The sequence below is a fragment of the Labrus bergylta genome, chromosome 1 (assembly GCF_963930695.1).
Source record: "Labrus bergylta chromosome 1, fLabBer1.1, whole genome shotgun sequence".
NCBI classification, from domain to species: Eukaryota; Metazoa; Chordata; class Actinopteri; order Labriformes; family Labridae; genus Labrus; species Labrus bergylta.
The window spans coordinates 10,554,079-10,568,428 of NC_089195.1; the positions used below are offsets into that span (position 1 = coordinate 10,554,079).

Genomic DNA, 14,350 nt, shown 5'->3' on the forward strand with positions numbered 1-14,350 from the left:
TGGTTGATTGACATTTTGCACAATAGAGTAGCTGTGAAGTTTGGTATCGGTTTTGGAAAACTTAAAAAACATTGAGGTTTGTAATTTTAGCGGTGATCAACCTGATCAATGTGTTGTCAATTATACTTTACCCATTTGGTTATTTTCCATGAAAAACTATGTACCGTAAAATCCGGTGTATAAGACGCACTTTTAATACCTATTTTTTCATCTTAAAAGTTGGCTGCGTCTTATACACCTCTTATTAGTGTCTGAATGACTGCTATAGAACCTCTGACACAAAGCGTGTCCATAAGAAAAGACATCTCTCCACAGAAACCGGTGTATGAAAAAAGTCACAGCAGACTAGCAGCTTTCTCCTGGTTGTTTTTTATTTGCCGTGTTACATTTTAGAAAAAGAATCCAAGGATTTTGCCTCCTGTGTGTTTCCGTCTGGCCTCTTCGTGGTCCATGATGCCAGCAGAGGTGGTCAGCACAATGTATCTGTACACACAAAAAATCATCACGTCAGCAGACAAATCAGGTGAATGCATCATAATCCAGGAGCTTGCATCACTTATCTATCCTATTATAGATCGCTACCATGCAGGAAAAGTATAACTTGTGATTTTGTTCCATTTCTACCAGACAGAGCAGATTTAAACAGGAAGAGCAGTTATTCAACAGGCAACAGAAATCTTCAGGTTTAACCTCCACCCACTACTTTTACTGAGAAATTGTCATTCTTCTAAATTGACAAATAACCATAATTAAATATTAAGATTTCAAAATGATTTCATTAAATAAGGACAGGCGTGTTACATGCAGGACAACGCTCTGCAGACAGCACTGAGGCAGGCGTCACTCAGGTGAAGTGTGAGGTGATAAGAGATTTTAATGTTAGACATCTTTATGTTGCCTCTTTTGCTTCTTTCTTGTGCTACTCAAACTGCCACACACCTCCCCCACATAGCTGCCTGCTCTTTGTTTTAGATACTCAAATAAAAAAATGCTGTTCTGCTTTAAGTTGACAAACTTCATTATTGCAGCAGACAACTATTTCTTTTCTTTTTTTTTTTTAAATAGCAGGCAATACATGTATGTAACTACATCGAGACAACTGAGGAGCCTTTATTTTAGTAACATTATCCTTTTTTGGCATTAGCACTGTATGCTGCCATGTTGGAATCTTACACTATAAAACCCAAGAGCTCAGGTAAGGGATGGTGGTTGTGTATCTTGACCAAGCTAAAGTGAGAATGGAGTTTGGTCTCTTGAATTGTTAACATCCTGACATCATTTCCCGCCAGCTTTCCTTGAGCGAGACAACGTTCATTGCATCTCACACAGCCGTCGTATACAACCAGTCATAACAGTGAACTGAAAACAACAGCAGGTCAGTTAAGAAGTCTGAACACAAGATTTATAGCACAGAGCAACTGAACTATAAGCTGGTGACACCTTAAAGTAAAACAATAGTCTGCTTTGAAATAACGACAATAATCTATGGGTGCTTAAATCCAGCGTTGACCCCTAGACCGTGTCCTAACAGCATCAAGGGTCAGCAACAAAATCAGCTTGTTTCTCTACAGTCCTATTCAAGTGTTCCAGCAGCCCGCGAGTGACGCAGTGTGAAGCAGCGCAACCAGAAGTCTGTTTCTATTTTCCTCTGTTGCTCGATTAGACAGACGAGGAAATAGTCAAGGGTCTCGACAAGGCACTCTTCTCACTCAACAGCATGTTAGCATGTTTTACAAAGACGTGATAGTGGTGCATTTAAAATATCTACTAACGTGGTGCTTTGACATGCATCAACACAGGAGAAAAACTTTGTTCAGCTCACTGTGAGCAGTTCATTAGTGAGCCACTGAGTGGTGTGATTTGAGTCAACAGCTCGTCAATACAAAGCACCACCTTCAGAAACAAGGCAACAGCAAAACACTAAAAGACAGTTCAAGACTGCACGATACCACATGTAATGAAGATACATCATTTTGAGTAGCATCAGTACATGCAGAGAAGATTATTGCTGTGAAACAAGTCTTAAACACCTCGCTTCCAACAAATATAAACTAACAAAGTTTATGTGCCCTTAAACCCAAACATGCACATCAGGCATGGGATTGGCCTAGGAGGAATAATTTAAAAAAAAAAAAGAATAATCAGGATTTTAACCCTTAATATTTCATCGCCTGCATTCTGTTACATTTTTCAATAACAATCTAATCTTGTGTTCTCATTTGTCTCTTTTTTAAAATCTCTGAGTATTCATCATGACAATGCCACACAATGATAAATACACTTCTCTGAAAACAAGGACTGAGCAGAGTGCATGTGAGAAGGTGTGCTGTTTGTTAGTTTATCAATCTTAAACCCTTTTCACACGTACTGAAATCTCCGGAGATTTGGCTTTGGATGGCGACCCTTTACTGATAACGAAAAATGCCTATAACATTCCTGGGCCGTAATGTCATGTATAGTCTATGGTTGGGAAATAATTCAGCATAATTCACTTTTTTTAAAAGGCTAAAAGACTTGTGTTTTGAGTAACTGAACACAGACTTGCACACCAGTCACTGATTAAAAGTGGCTAAATATAAAATGTCTGTTTCTATATTATCTTGTGTGCTGGATCTACTGAACAGGTATCACTGCCTGCACTTAAAGGAAAGCTTTCAGCCAAATGCATGTATTTACAGGAGGGACTACAGGGCGTTTCTTTGTAGCCCCCTTTAAGAGTCCTATCTACAACAGCACTGTAACAAAGCTCCTCATCATTTTGTCTTTGTACATTCCTATTGATTCTGCAACAGCGTAGTAAGGGTGTCTCAGTCTGAATTCCCATTATGGCCTTGTAGAAGCGTGATGTGTAGATAAACAGCAAAAGCTACACACACAGCATTTCTCTCTGCTGGTTCCACCGGTCCCCTCTATCCCTGTAACGCCTCTGTTACTGATGGCAGTAGAGGTGCGATCACTTCTCTCCCCATTATGCCTGTGACTTTCAGATTGAGGCAAAGATGTCAGAGGCCTAAATATCAAACTTTGAACAGGCATTCTGAAAAGGGCTTAGGTCTCTCAGCAGAATATGCGTGAACCTAATCCTGACGGCACACAAGGAGAGATTCTCTTCTAATTCCATCCTTTCTGAATTCTTTGTTCTCTCAATGTTTAGTCAAACAGTCACTTAATATTAGGTGACGATTTTTTGGCCTGAATTTTCTTGTCAGAATTCAACATCAACACCACATTTTACAAAGCAACATCATTCTTCTTGGCGAGTTAAGCAAGAAAAATTCTCCCAGTTGATCAATGATGTTTTCTCAAGTTTGGATGTAACTCTTACCCAAACTGTCTTGAAGGCAGCAGGTTGTTCTGCCACTTCTCCAGGTCCTTGAGCTGGAGATCAAAACGTGGACTAATCACACCACACTGGAAGAGAAAACAAAACACTATTAACATTTAAAGCCAGGAGCAAAGACTCAAGGTTACATATTGTACAACAAAACGTCCATTTAAGCTCCACTTCACCCTTGATAGAAAAAAAAAAAACTAGTGGCATTTTGCACAAGAATTGAATGACAATGTATTACATGGCTGTATTACCAGCTAAGGGCCCTCCACTATTTCCAAGTTAAAAAGAGTTATGGAGGTTCCCCAGAAAGCATTCAATGTGTGAAAAGGTTTGCAGTGTTTTGACATGCAGGTCTTGGTAGGCCTATGGGGGGGGGGAATCTACATTTCTAATGTGATTCATGCCCACCTCAATGTCAATACAGCAAGTTCAAATATTCAGTTTATGATAATAATAGGATTTTACCTTGTTCAGCCTGCCTGTGAGATTGACGACAATTTTTCCAGCTCTGTGGTCGTCAATGATCTCAAACTCACCAATGTAACCTGTAACCAATGACAACAATTTAATGAAGTTCAGCAGCCATTAACACTCTTAAACAACAAGATACTACTGTGACCAAACCTCTACCAACAAGCAACTCTCCAACTTTAAATACTTCACGACAAGATCACAGCACTAAACGATTACATCACCATGTGTGATATTATACACTTTTAAAGGTTTCTTTAATAAAGTAATATGCAGCCACTCACCGTGCTTCATCATGACGGTCAGGAAGCGCACAATAACCTTGGAGCAGGGCCTGATGAGGACCTGGCGTTTCCCACGCTTCTCAGCATTGTTGATGCTTTTCAGAGCATCTGCGAGAACGTTCATGCGCACCATGATGCCTGGAGACACAAAGACAAGTTATTACAGTGTTATCAGTATTCACACACACTGTTATCATTATTCACACATGCTTCAGTTTCAGGACTCAAAGCTCTGCCTCTAATTCAAACCCTCTCTGTCTTATAATGTTCACAAAGCAGTAGGTGAATTACTTTCTACTTTAAATGCTCTACAAGGTGTAAGGTCAATTACCCTGTCCCTTTCTTTACATAGACTTTTACTTTATAAAAGCTCATGCTACAACACAAGAGTTAAGTCTTACATCTGACAGGAGCGATAAAGTGGTAACATACAGTAATGAGCTATTACCATGCTAACCCTTAGCATCTCATGCTATTATATATTCGTGACTATATTGGGTTTGTCTCAGCGATTTCTTTGAATGTTGGGTCCAGTTTTCCTCACAGCAGTGAGTGTATTATTTGTATTTTAGTAAAGACGACTATGAGCTGGACTCTGACTGAAGCATGGTCCTTTACCAGCTCACGGAGAGCTAGTTAGCCTAGCCGACTACACTACCAAAGTGTCGCTTTACAATAACAGCACAAATGACAAACGCAGAGTCCACTGGATGCTAAATAACTAAAATGCGGAAAATAAACCTAAACGTGCAGTCATAGTTAATTTAAAGCGACAATAAGCGCCGTCAGTCGGAGAGAAAAGCGCCGCTGTCCAGGGCCGGACAGACGAGCTGCAACACGAAACGTGAAGCTCAAATGTTCTTTCCTCGTTTCATTTATCAACACGATATTGAGCCCAAACCATTACTATGTACCTTCGCTTAGAGATGATCACAAAAATGGAACATTTAAACTGCAGATGCTTGAGATACTTTAAAGATTGAAGTCAACAGTGTAAAAAAGGCACCTTACCGGTTCTGCAATATGGCGGAAAGAGGAAGTAGAAAATTCTGCGAGTGCATTATGGGAGAAAATCAAAGACTGTTTCAAATAGAGATGACCTACACCATCACGAAACACATTACACATTGTGCCTTCGTACTTCTTACAGGCTATAAAACGATATTCATAGTATTAGTACATAAAAAACTAGTTTGGTGTTGTATTTAATTATATTAGAAAATGTTTGTATGTTTCAGTGAATTTTATTTAATCTCACAGGGTACGTTTCTCATATTTTGAGTGAGGTGAAGACTGTTAAATCCTTTAATTGTAAATTGAGCTTGACGAGCAGGCTTAAAGATTAATTTATAAAAAGGCAATTTAATATATATTTGTTTTTATTATACTACCACTGTCACTATAAATACAAGCAAGAACATGGTCACAAAAAGATAAGGGTCAGAAAACAGCTTTGATTGAAAAATATCGATTAAATAATGAGCACATTTGAGTTGTTAAATATAAAAACATTGAAATTTTATTTTGGCAACTATTATTATATTTTTTTTTTTTAAGAATTACGGACACCAAACATTTCTTTTTTGACATTCCATTTTTGTTTACCACTCAGCCAAATCTTTACTCATCTAGAAAATATAAAGTCCCTCTGTACAAAGTCATAAAATTATACTACATACAAGTGCAATGGCCAGATATCACTAAAATACAGCCTGGCGCTTTAAGACATATCAGTGAAGTTTAAAGCAGCGCACCCTAGCGTTGCGGATGAATAACTGCATTAATATCTATTCATTCCTATAATCCATTCTAATGAACATTGCAATGTGTGTGTTTGGTGGATTTGCTTGAAATAAAAGGACAGAACATTTTTAGCACTTAAACTATGCATAAAGTATTTTACAGTGATATATCAGTCTCAGTTCTTTTCACGAACAATGTATTTATAGCCATACAGACAGCAATCAGTATTTGTAAGTGGTAAACCTTGCATGATGCAATTGTTTTATGCCAGAAAAACAGTAAAGCTGTTTGTCTTCTTTAATTCACACACACATATACAGTGCATGAAGTAAAGAATATGATACCATGTGATTTGGGGATGAGACGACGGTTGACAAGATGAGTTGCAAAGATGATTTGTTATAAAAATATATATATTTCATAGATATATTCATATAACATACAACATTGTTCTATGATAATTGGATTGTCTCAGTGGAGAAGAAACCAGAAGTGGACTGCAACATCTGAGGTTTAGGTCAGTAATACGTCTCCTCATTTCTGCTGTTCTCAGATTTGCACGCAGGATCCAGGGGAGTGAAACCCCCCGCAGTATTTGTCCAAGCTGTTTTTAAAAATGTAGTTGTGCTAACCAGGCATATTCACTGCACATACATTTTAAATTAAATGTATATTAAACTGGGATTAAAATGTAATCAAATTAAATAAATAAGGTTATTTAAGATCAAAATTGTTTTATATTTATAATAATAAATGTAACTGCTCTTTGATCTACATTGAATGAGTGTAACACCATATGTAGATGCTCTTCAGACTGGTAGTTATGAGTGCCCTAAAATCAATCAATCAATCAATCAATCAATCAATCATTACTTGTATAGCGCCAATTCATAACAAGTGTTATCTCCAGACATTTTACAAAAGAGTAGGTTAAAGACCATACTCTAAACAACATGGGAAAGGGGGAGATGGGATAATATGCAGTAAGGATTTCTCCTTTGTATTGCTCGTGTTCCTGATGTCCACACTTCCTTTGCACTGAGGTGGAGGTCAGAGCAGGCCGTGCATGAATAAGGACGACAGTGGTTGTGGGGTCGACACAGTCCAATATCAGTCCATATGCAGACTTTCTGCATATGTCATCTCTTTGCCACAATAAGACAAACAGGATAAAGAAGGTGATGGCTGGGCGTCAGCGACGTAGGGTGGTAGTAGTGCCAGATGAAATTAGTCTGTTATTAACAGCAGATACATTTCTGGTCAAATCCTCTTCTGTTGATATCGTAATAAAAGTACTCAAATGAATAAAAACACAGTATTATCTGTAAATTACTTGCAAAATGTTGATGTTGTGAAAGATATTTAAATGTGAGAAACACAATAAAGGATTGCAGGTCATAGTCTGTGTATTTCAATTGATAGATATTATCCATGCAAATGCTGAGTTGCAAATAATCACAAGGTTGTGTTTTTCTTTGAGTTTTTTTTATTACAGACTTCATATTTCAAATAGGCAAAAACCTGCCTTACTACATCAACAAATATCATTATCGACTCAAACTTCGATTACATGCACAAAAAATAATTTCTATACATTATGTATTATATGTAGGCTATGTATAAGTTAGCATAGCATCAGGAGCTAGAAACAAAAAAACAATCGCAAAAAATCACAATCAGTGTCTTTGGAACTGTGTGTGCAAAACAACCGGTGACAAAGTGTGAGTACCATTTTTGAATGTTCTTAGTTGTATTTTCTTTTAACATACAACTCAGGATATGAATACTGGTTCATTATGAATAACCTGTCTTTTGTTAAATGTATTCAGATAGGGAGAAAATAAACCTTGAGTAAAAGTAAATGTCAACGCTAACAACTACAGTATATGAAGTGCAAATGTTACACAGTAGGTATACAACTCTACTAGTCCAAAGTTTGGTTTCAGATAGAGTTATCAGGATAAAAGTTTCTCACAAGAGGTACAGTATGTCTGCTCAAAGCGTTCCATCCAGTACAATTAGCACTTTCCTCTGCTGGCCACTAGAGGGACAGCTAAACCACTAAGACTCAGACACAATGACATACCCATCAGTCAAGTCACCAGTTTAACATACACAAAGCATGATGGAATGCTGAGCAGCATGAGACATAGTTACCAGATTTCTGTACTATTTCTGTAGTTATATTACAATTTCAACACTTTTTCCCACCATTAATCCTCTGCTTGATATCTCTTCAGAAGCAACCCATGTTACCACTTAGCCGCCATTGCTGACCATGCTAGCCAAAGAATGTTCATCCCCTTGGGTATCCAGGCCTAACTTCTGGAGGTCAAGACCCATGGCTGCTAGCATCTGGAGCAGGGTGAGCTCCTGCTGTGTGGCCTGGTCCACCAATGCAGGGCAGGTGGGGTTGCACTGGGGCCACTGGCAGGTGTCCAACAGGTGGAAAGGACAACCTTTAGCAGGGGTTCTGTTGTTGCGTGTTGCCTCCAAACTCCTGTCCCAGCAATGCAGAGCACGGGGCAGAGAGTTGCCTCTAACTTGGAAACTTCTCCAGTTACTGGAAAAAATGAAAAGACATTAATTAAAGTTTTTGAAAAAGTCAAAAATAGAGGGTTATTAATTGTAAAGGGCAACTTTTGAGGCTCACAAATGTATCCAAAATCAGAATTTCTCACAATTGTCTACTTCAGGTTGGCTCTAAAAAACGACTTTTTAGAATGGTGATGTCACTATGGCTTTGTCCATAATTTGTACAGTCTGTGGTCATGTCAAGTCATGACACTTTTGCCAAACTATTGTGGTGAATCAAGTGAAACTTTACAGAATTACTTCCCCAATATTGACTCAAATGATCGTGGCTCCTTTCATAAAAAAATCTCCACCCAAATTGAATTGCTGGACTGTAAACCTAGCTAAGGCTGCAGTGACACTTTAATGTTCAATCTGTGAACATTGACGTACGGGGGGGTTAGTGAAGTAGCATCTGGTGACATGAAGAATGCTGCCGATGACAGGTGGATAAAACAGCAGCATGAGCTCACAAGCTACAGATTACTTTATGTAAGAACGAACGAAAAAAAATCAAAAGGAGTAATTTGTTACCTTTTCGTAATCAGTGTGTGGGAGAGGCAGGAAGGAGCAAAAACAGCCCTATAAACACAAAGGAATACAGTCAGGGTCCATCTTTTACATCACTTGGTGGTCTATATTATATGTATTTCTATGATTGTAGGATTAGAAGCTAATCTCGAAACATGACTTTAGACACTTACGTGACATCTCTCAGTGAGTTCTTGAGCAACCTGCCCAGGTTCCGTATGTACTGCCACTGCTCCTCGGACAGACTCTGTCCTCCCATGTAGATGTTTTCCACTCTCAGCTGCTCCTCATCAAAAAGCCACTGCACAACAAACAGTGGGGCTGCGGGGGGTAGACCATCATACCATACTGAAAACGTCCTATTTTTGACTAGTTGACATGAATTAAAATTGAACTGTAAAATCTATTTCATTGTAAAATACATTTGTTCAAGATGAGGGACCATATTTAGAAAAAATATGCAAAGTTTCAATCACATACATGTCTCCCAAACGCAAGTATAACCAAGGAAATTGCTAAATGATAACATTTGTATTGTTCTGGTGGAAGCTGATTGGCTATCAAATATGTTTTGAACTTGAAATATGGCCCAATGTCTCTCCAGATTCAGTATCCCTTGTCATGTTGCGTATTAATCAAGGAGAAGTTAAATGAGAACAATTTGTCCTGACAAAACTTTACATCATGACCTGTCAATCAGGTCAGCTTCGTGTCTAACTGTGGATAACACTTATAGTTCACAAAATCAATGCGATAAAGAAATTCACCACCTGTACATTTTGTGCCCATGAGGACAATAACTAATCAGAAATATTTATGGAACATTATAAACTTGAGTTTCTGTTTTGTATCAAGCAGCAAAAGACACACTCCAGTGCTAATGATTGCTCAGGATTAATAAGACACCAGCTAGTACTCACAGGTCAAGGTAGAGTACAGTTTGTGACCAAAGAAGCACTGCCACTCCTCCCCTCTCTTATAAAGCTGGCGACATCTATCAGGAACGACCCCGTTCCACAGCCTGAAAGAACAACTCACTGTCAGTACACACAGATATATGGATCAGACGCTTCAACTTGCCGAATCTAAAACAAAAGTCTAAATCCGGCTTTTGCAAAGGTTTGTTTTCATACAATCTGTAATGAAGAGCTGTACATGTTTACCTGAGTCCTATCTTGATAGCATCTTCAGGCGAGCATGAAACAGTCTCAGGGCAATTGGGAGATCTCTGCTGTTGACTTTCGAGAAACCACCCAGAGTCCACAAGGCCTCGGACCTGAGTCTCTGCACCAAGCTGTGCCATCTGACTGGCCAGCTTGTCAATGTTCAGCAAAACACCTGTTCCGCCAGCGCTGCAAAGACAGCCAAGAAACTCAATAAAAAGTTTAGCTTTGAAACTGCTATTCTAATAAGAGGTATCAAAATAACAGTGCATGCCTTCTAATGGCTGGAAAGAAAACAGAACTGTGCTGCTTTGCAGTTAGGGGACGTCAATAACCAAGTTCCTATCTTGGAAGGAATGTTTACCATTACAAGGCAAGACCCTTTAAAATATATCATGTAATTTTTAACAGATGACTGTAAATGTTTTCATTGTTGAAAACAGGATACAACATTGGCTCTCTCGTGTAATCTTTGGTTGGTCCAGAGAAAAGGGTACAAAGGCTCTTGTCCACAAAAAGTCAGCGACTGAGTGCAAACACTAAAATAGCTGTGATAAAACTCACCTTGTGCCAGTGAGCATGATGACCTTAGCCTGCTTGATTCCTTTTGGAATGAGGTCTTTGATGACCTCCTGGATGATCAGGGATCCCATAAAGGTATACTCAGCTGAAAACAAAAATAAACACATCCCATGATGGGAAGCATCAGACAAACAGAACGATAGATTAAGCACATTTCCTGAAAAAAACAAAAGTTAAAAAAACAAACATTGTAAATCCTAAAACACCTGAAGAAACGTACTAGCATTGATATTTCTCTCTCTCTCTTTTTCTCTGCCCTGTCGCGGCCTGGGAGGAGGAGTTGGGGCAGGCCCAGTGCCACTCCATACATCGCTGGAACAGTATGGGATGAATCTGCAGAAAAGGAAACAATCAAACTGGTTCAACTAACTCAGGCTGGAGTTGACTTCTTCTGTTGTGAATTAGAAAATAGCAGACCTATGTTCTATAAGCTATTGATCATACAAGACCAAGGGAGGCATCAGTGAAAGAATTCATTTCAGACCAATAATCTTGGAGAATCATTTCAGATAGTACTCAAGGGAGGGTTAATATTTTCGGTTTACAGCCTGCAACCTGAATGTTTGTGTTCACTCCCACCAACCTCTTCAGACACAGCCAGCAGTTCTATCTATCTATCTATCTCTACAGATTGAAAATAGCTCTAATAAAGTTATCTGCCAATATATCGGTAGTCACAAACAAAACGTATTTACTGCTGTTTTATATATCTGCCATAATGTAACTTCTAATGATTTGTGTTCCTAATTCACTCTAAGTCAACAGGATACAGAGATGTCCATGTAAATATGGACTTTCTGCATTTGTCATCTCTTTGCCACAATAAGACAAACAGGATAAAGAAGTACTTACACAATATTTGCATTATGCCAGTGTGGGTTTTCCTCTGCTTGAGAGGACAAAATTCCAGTTCCTGTAAATCCAGCAGTCATAAATCAGACAGATGTCCGTCTGTGTCAAGTTTATGTAAAACAAATAACACTGTGAGAGCTAACATAGGGCTGTCATTGGAAAGCATGGCTATCTGACCTACCTCTTTTTGTTTGGGGCCAACTGGATGAGCTCATTAGTCGGGGTATGTTTTGGTATCTGGAATCGCAGGTCTCTTTGCTGTAACAGCACCAACCACCTAAAAATAATGGAGACTAATATTAGATTTTCACATCAGGCACAGCGGGGGAGACCCTTGTTTGCTCATCATGGAGGACTGTGAGGAATGGAGAGGGAAAGGACTGCACCTGTAACCTGGACTTTAGAATTAGACCATGTCAAAAAATATGAATGGTATTTATTTGTACCTGATTTGTTGATTGACTATCAATTTCAGAAAAATGGTTTCGCCTTTGAATTAAAAAAAAAAGTTGTATGTCAATTCTTGGGGGAAAGCAAAATTTAAATGTTGCAATTCAGAATAATGTGTTAATTAATCAAATTTCTGGTTGGAGAAAGTTATTTTAACCAGGTAGAATATGTTTGTTCTGGTTATGCCCACCTCTTCTATGCTCTCAGAATAAATAAATAAGTCAATCTGGAGGACAATTCACATAAGTTTCTCAAATCTTTCAGTGTAACATGCAGCACCCAAAAAGGAGAAAAACAGAAGATGACGGTACAAGATGACATCCCCATCAAAATTCCAAAGGGGGCATCATGCCAAAACAAGCTGACCTTTGGGGACTAAATTAACCAGTTGACTTTTTAAATATTCACCTTCCAGAAATAACAGCCATCGGCGGCTTCCTCTGAACTCCTTTAGGTAAAACCTGTAGAACCACAAATACACAGGGATGAGAAGATGGTGAAGAAAAACACCCATGTAGGGACACACTGCATAAGTGTATTAATAAGATAAAAATCAGATACAGTAAAAATTCATAATTTATGTCTTGCTAAGCGTTTACAGAAAAATCAGTGAGATAAATATGATATCCAAGAAATCTCACCCAGCAACAGTTCCATCATTGCATGTAACCTGGGTGTTCTGAAGGAAGTGCAGCCTCATATCATCCGTCTGTTGTCCAGCTGCTCGAGCTCCTGCAGCGCCTTCCCGTCCTGCTTCCGCTGAGCCTCCAGTGCTTCTAGTATTTTCAGTGCTTCCAGGAGTCAAATCAACAGCAGGGGATGACTGGACAGACTCGCCTCCCTGGTTCCCACCAGACTTCTTTGCAGACTTGCCACCTGCTTTAGCATTACGGTTGTTCTGACACCAGATTCCCCCGAGCAAAAGCAAGACAACAACCTGGCCCAGTAACTTCATTTCTGAGAAACAGAAGCAAAAGAAGACAAAGCATTATTACTCACTCAGACTTCATACATGCATATGTAATACATGAACAATCCATGACACTAGGACAAGAATCTTTTTTAATCTTCTCCTAATTTTCAATTGTAATTGTCCATATTTTGTCTTAATTGAAACCATGACTTTAACCTCTGGACATACACTTACCTTAATCAGAAGAATAAACTATGAAGATTGTTGATGATGAACCCTGGGGTCAGTCAGACAACTAGTGCTACTGGGGAGAAGTTGAGAAGTCAGAGCGCAGTGACCAGGTGTGAGAGGAGGATGCCAGTCATGAGTAGGGATGAAGCCTTGACCAGGTTTTGATGAAGTCTGCAAATCAGCAGTGAGCTTTATAGTGCCGCCATATGGCTCAGATTTCCTCCCGTTTACCCTTGCAGCGCCTGCCAGGGCCTGAGATAAACTGCTGACGACACAGCGCAAGGGGGAGGTTCTTGATGGCAAGTGGCATGGAGAAAAGATAACATACGTGTCTCTTGTACATTTCTGAAATCTTTGCTCACACACCCACCAACCAGCTCTCTCCCATCTGACCATGACTCAAGAACCAGCTCTCCTTCCCCCATATCATCTCTCTCGCTTTTCCCTCCCTCCATCCATGTCTGATTGCCCATGTTTTGATTTAAACATCTACATGGTCAGCATAACTGCATAGCCTCTTTGTGTGGCATGCGACCCTCAGGTCATTGGAGCACACACCTCAAACACTTTCTGTCATGGGAAGGAATAGAAACATAAGGTTCCCGCGTGGTCAACAACTCACTGGACCCTCTCAACGAAGTAGACACTTTAGTTTGCTGCGGCACCAAGCACATTATGCATGTTCCAAAAAGTTAAAATAAGAATTTTGCAATAAAAGTGTATGTGTTACACGACTGGACAATTACCATAACACAATTTGCAAATGAGTTTGATGTTGTTTCTCAAAATTTTTATGCAGAGGATTACATTTAAAATATTGTCACTGTCTCTGTTTGACATGTCACTGTGGAATAGCAGTTCTTGCAGAATAAAAGGTTTTGTGTAGTGTGCCATACGTACCATTGTGTCTCTTTCCATGTGGGCCACTGTAGACTTTAAAATGATGAGTTTGGTTGGTTCTCCTCTGGCAAAGAAGGAGATGAGTATTTGAAACTGATTCATGGCTGTCTCCATGCATATTCCATAATTCCCTTTTTTGCCCAGAACACACCGAATGCATTTGATTAGTTGGTTAATTACATTCAGTGAATACATTCTTATTTAAAAAGCCCCAAATCAAAACAAACGTTACCTTATTTTACATATGACTATATTGTTTGTAATACTGTTTACAGAGACCTGACATAAATCAATCAATCAATCAATTTTTATTTGTATAGCA

At 39.0% G+C, this 14,350-nt stretch overlaps 2 protein-coding genes across 2 annotated transcripts; both read right to left on the bottom strand.

Annotated features, from left to right (window-relative positions):
- Positions 1-353: 353 nt before the first annotated feature.
- rps15a (ribosomal protein S15a) lies at positions 354-5,122 on the bottom strand. The gene is made up of 5 exons (XM_020653289.3): positions 5,101-5,122; positions 4,090-4,227; positions 3,800-3,879; positions 3,326-3,411; positions 354-483 (listed from the first exon to the last, which is right to left on the bottom strand). Exons 2-5 carry the CDS (start codon positions 4,220-4,222, stop codon positions 390-392), a joined length of 393 nt encoding a protein of 130 aa, XP_020508945.1. The 5' UTR covers positions 4,223-4,227; positions 5,101-5,122; the 3' UTR covers positions 354-389.
- Positions 5,123-7,306: 2,184 nt separating this feature from the next.
- On the bottom strand, positions 7,307-13,332 carry notum2 (notum pectinacetylesterase 2). Its single transcript, XM_065952622.1, has 12 exons — positions 13,132-13,332; positions 12,626-12,941; positions 12,393-12,445; positions 11,716-11,811; positions 11,535-11,595; positions 10,903-11,015; positions 10,665-10,767; positions 10,101-10,289; positions 9,858-9,958; positions 9,111-9,258; positions 8,941-8,988; positions 7,307-8,395 (listed from the first exon to the last, which is right to left on the bottom strand). Exons 2-12 carry the CDS (start codon positions 12,937-12,939, stop codon positions 8,092-8,094), a joined length of 1,530 nt encoding a protein of 509 aa, XP_065808694.1. The 5' UTR covers positions 12,940-12,941; positions 13,132-13,332; the 3' UTR covers positions 7,307-8,091.
- Positions 13,333-14,350: the final 1,018 nt, after the last annotated feature.

Bases quoted from the DNA above. Each gene is read 5' to 3' on its own strand.
- rps15a (XM_020653289.3), bottom strand. From the start codon at position 4,222: ATGGTGCGCATGAACGTTCTCGCAGATGCTCTGAAAAGCATCAACAAT. The intron at 3,880-4,089 runs GTGAGTGGCTGC...CATTGGTTACAG, and splicing joins GACCGTCATGATGAAGCACG to GTTACATTGGTGAGTTTGAG. The intron at 3,412-3,799 runs GTAAAATCCTAT...TTTCTCTTCCAG, and splicing joins TCACAGGCAGGCTGAACAAG to TGTGGTGTGATTAGTCCACG.
- notum2 (XM_065952622.1), bottom strand. From the start codon at position 12,939: ATGAAGTTACTGGGCCAGGTTGTTGTCTTGCTTTTGCTCGGGGGAATC. The intron at 11,016-11,534 runs GTAAGTACTTCT...CCTTTTCTGCAG, and splicing joins TGGCATAATGCAAATATTGT to ATTCATCCCATACTGTTCCA. The intron at 10,768-10,902 runs GTACGTTTCTTC...TTTTGTTTTCAG, and splicing joins AGAGAGAAATATCAATGCTA to CTGAGTATACCTTTATGGGA.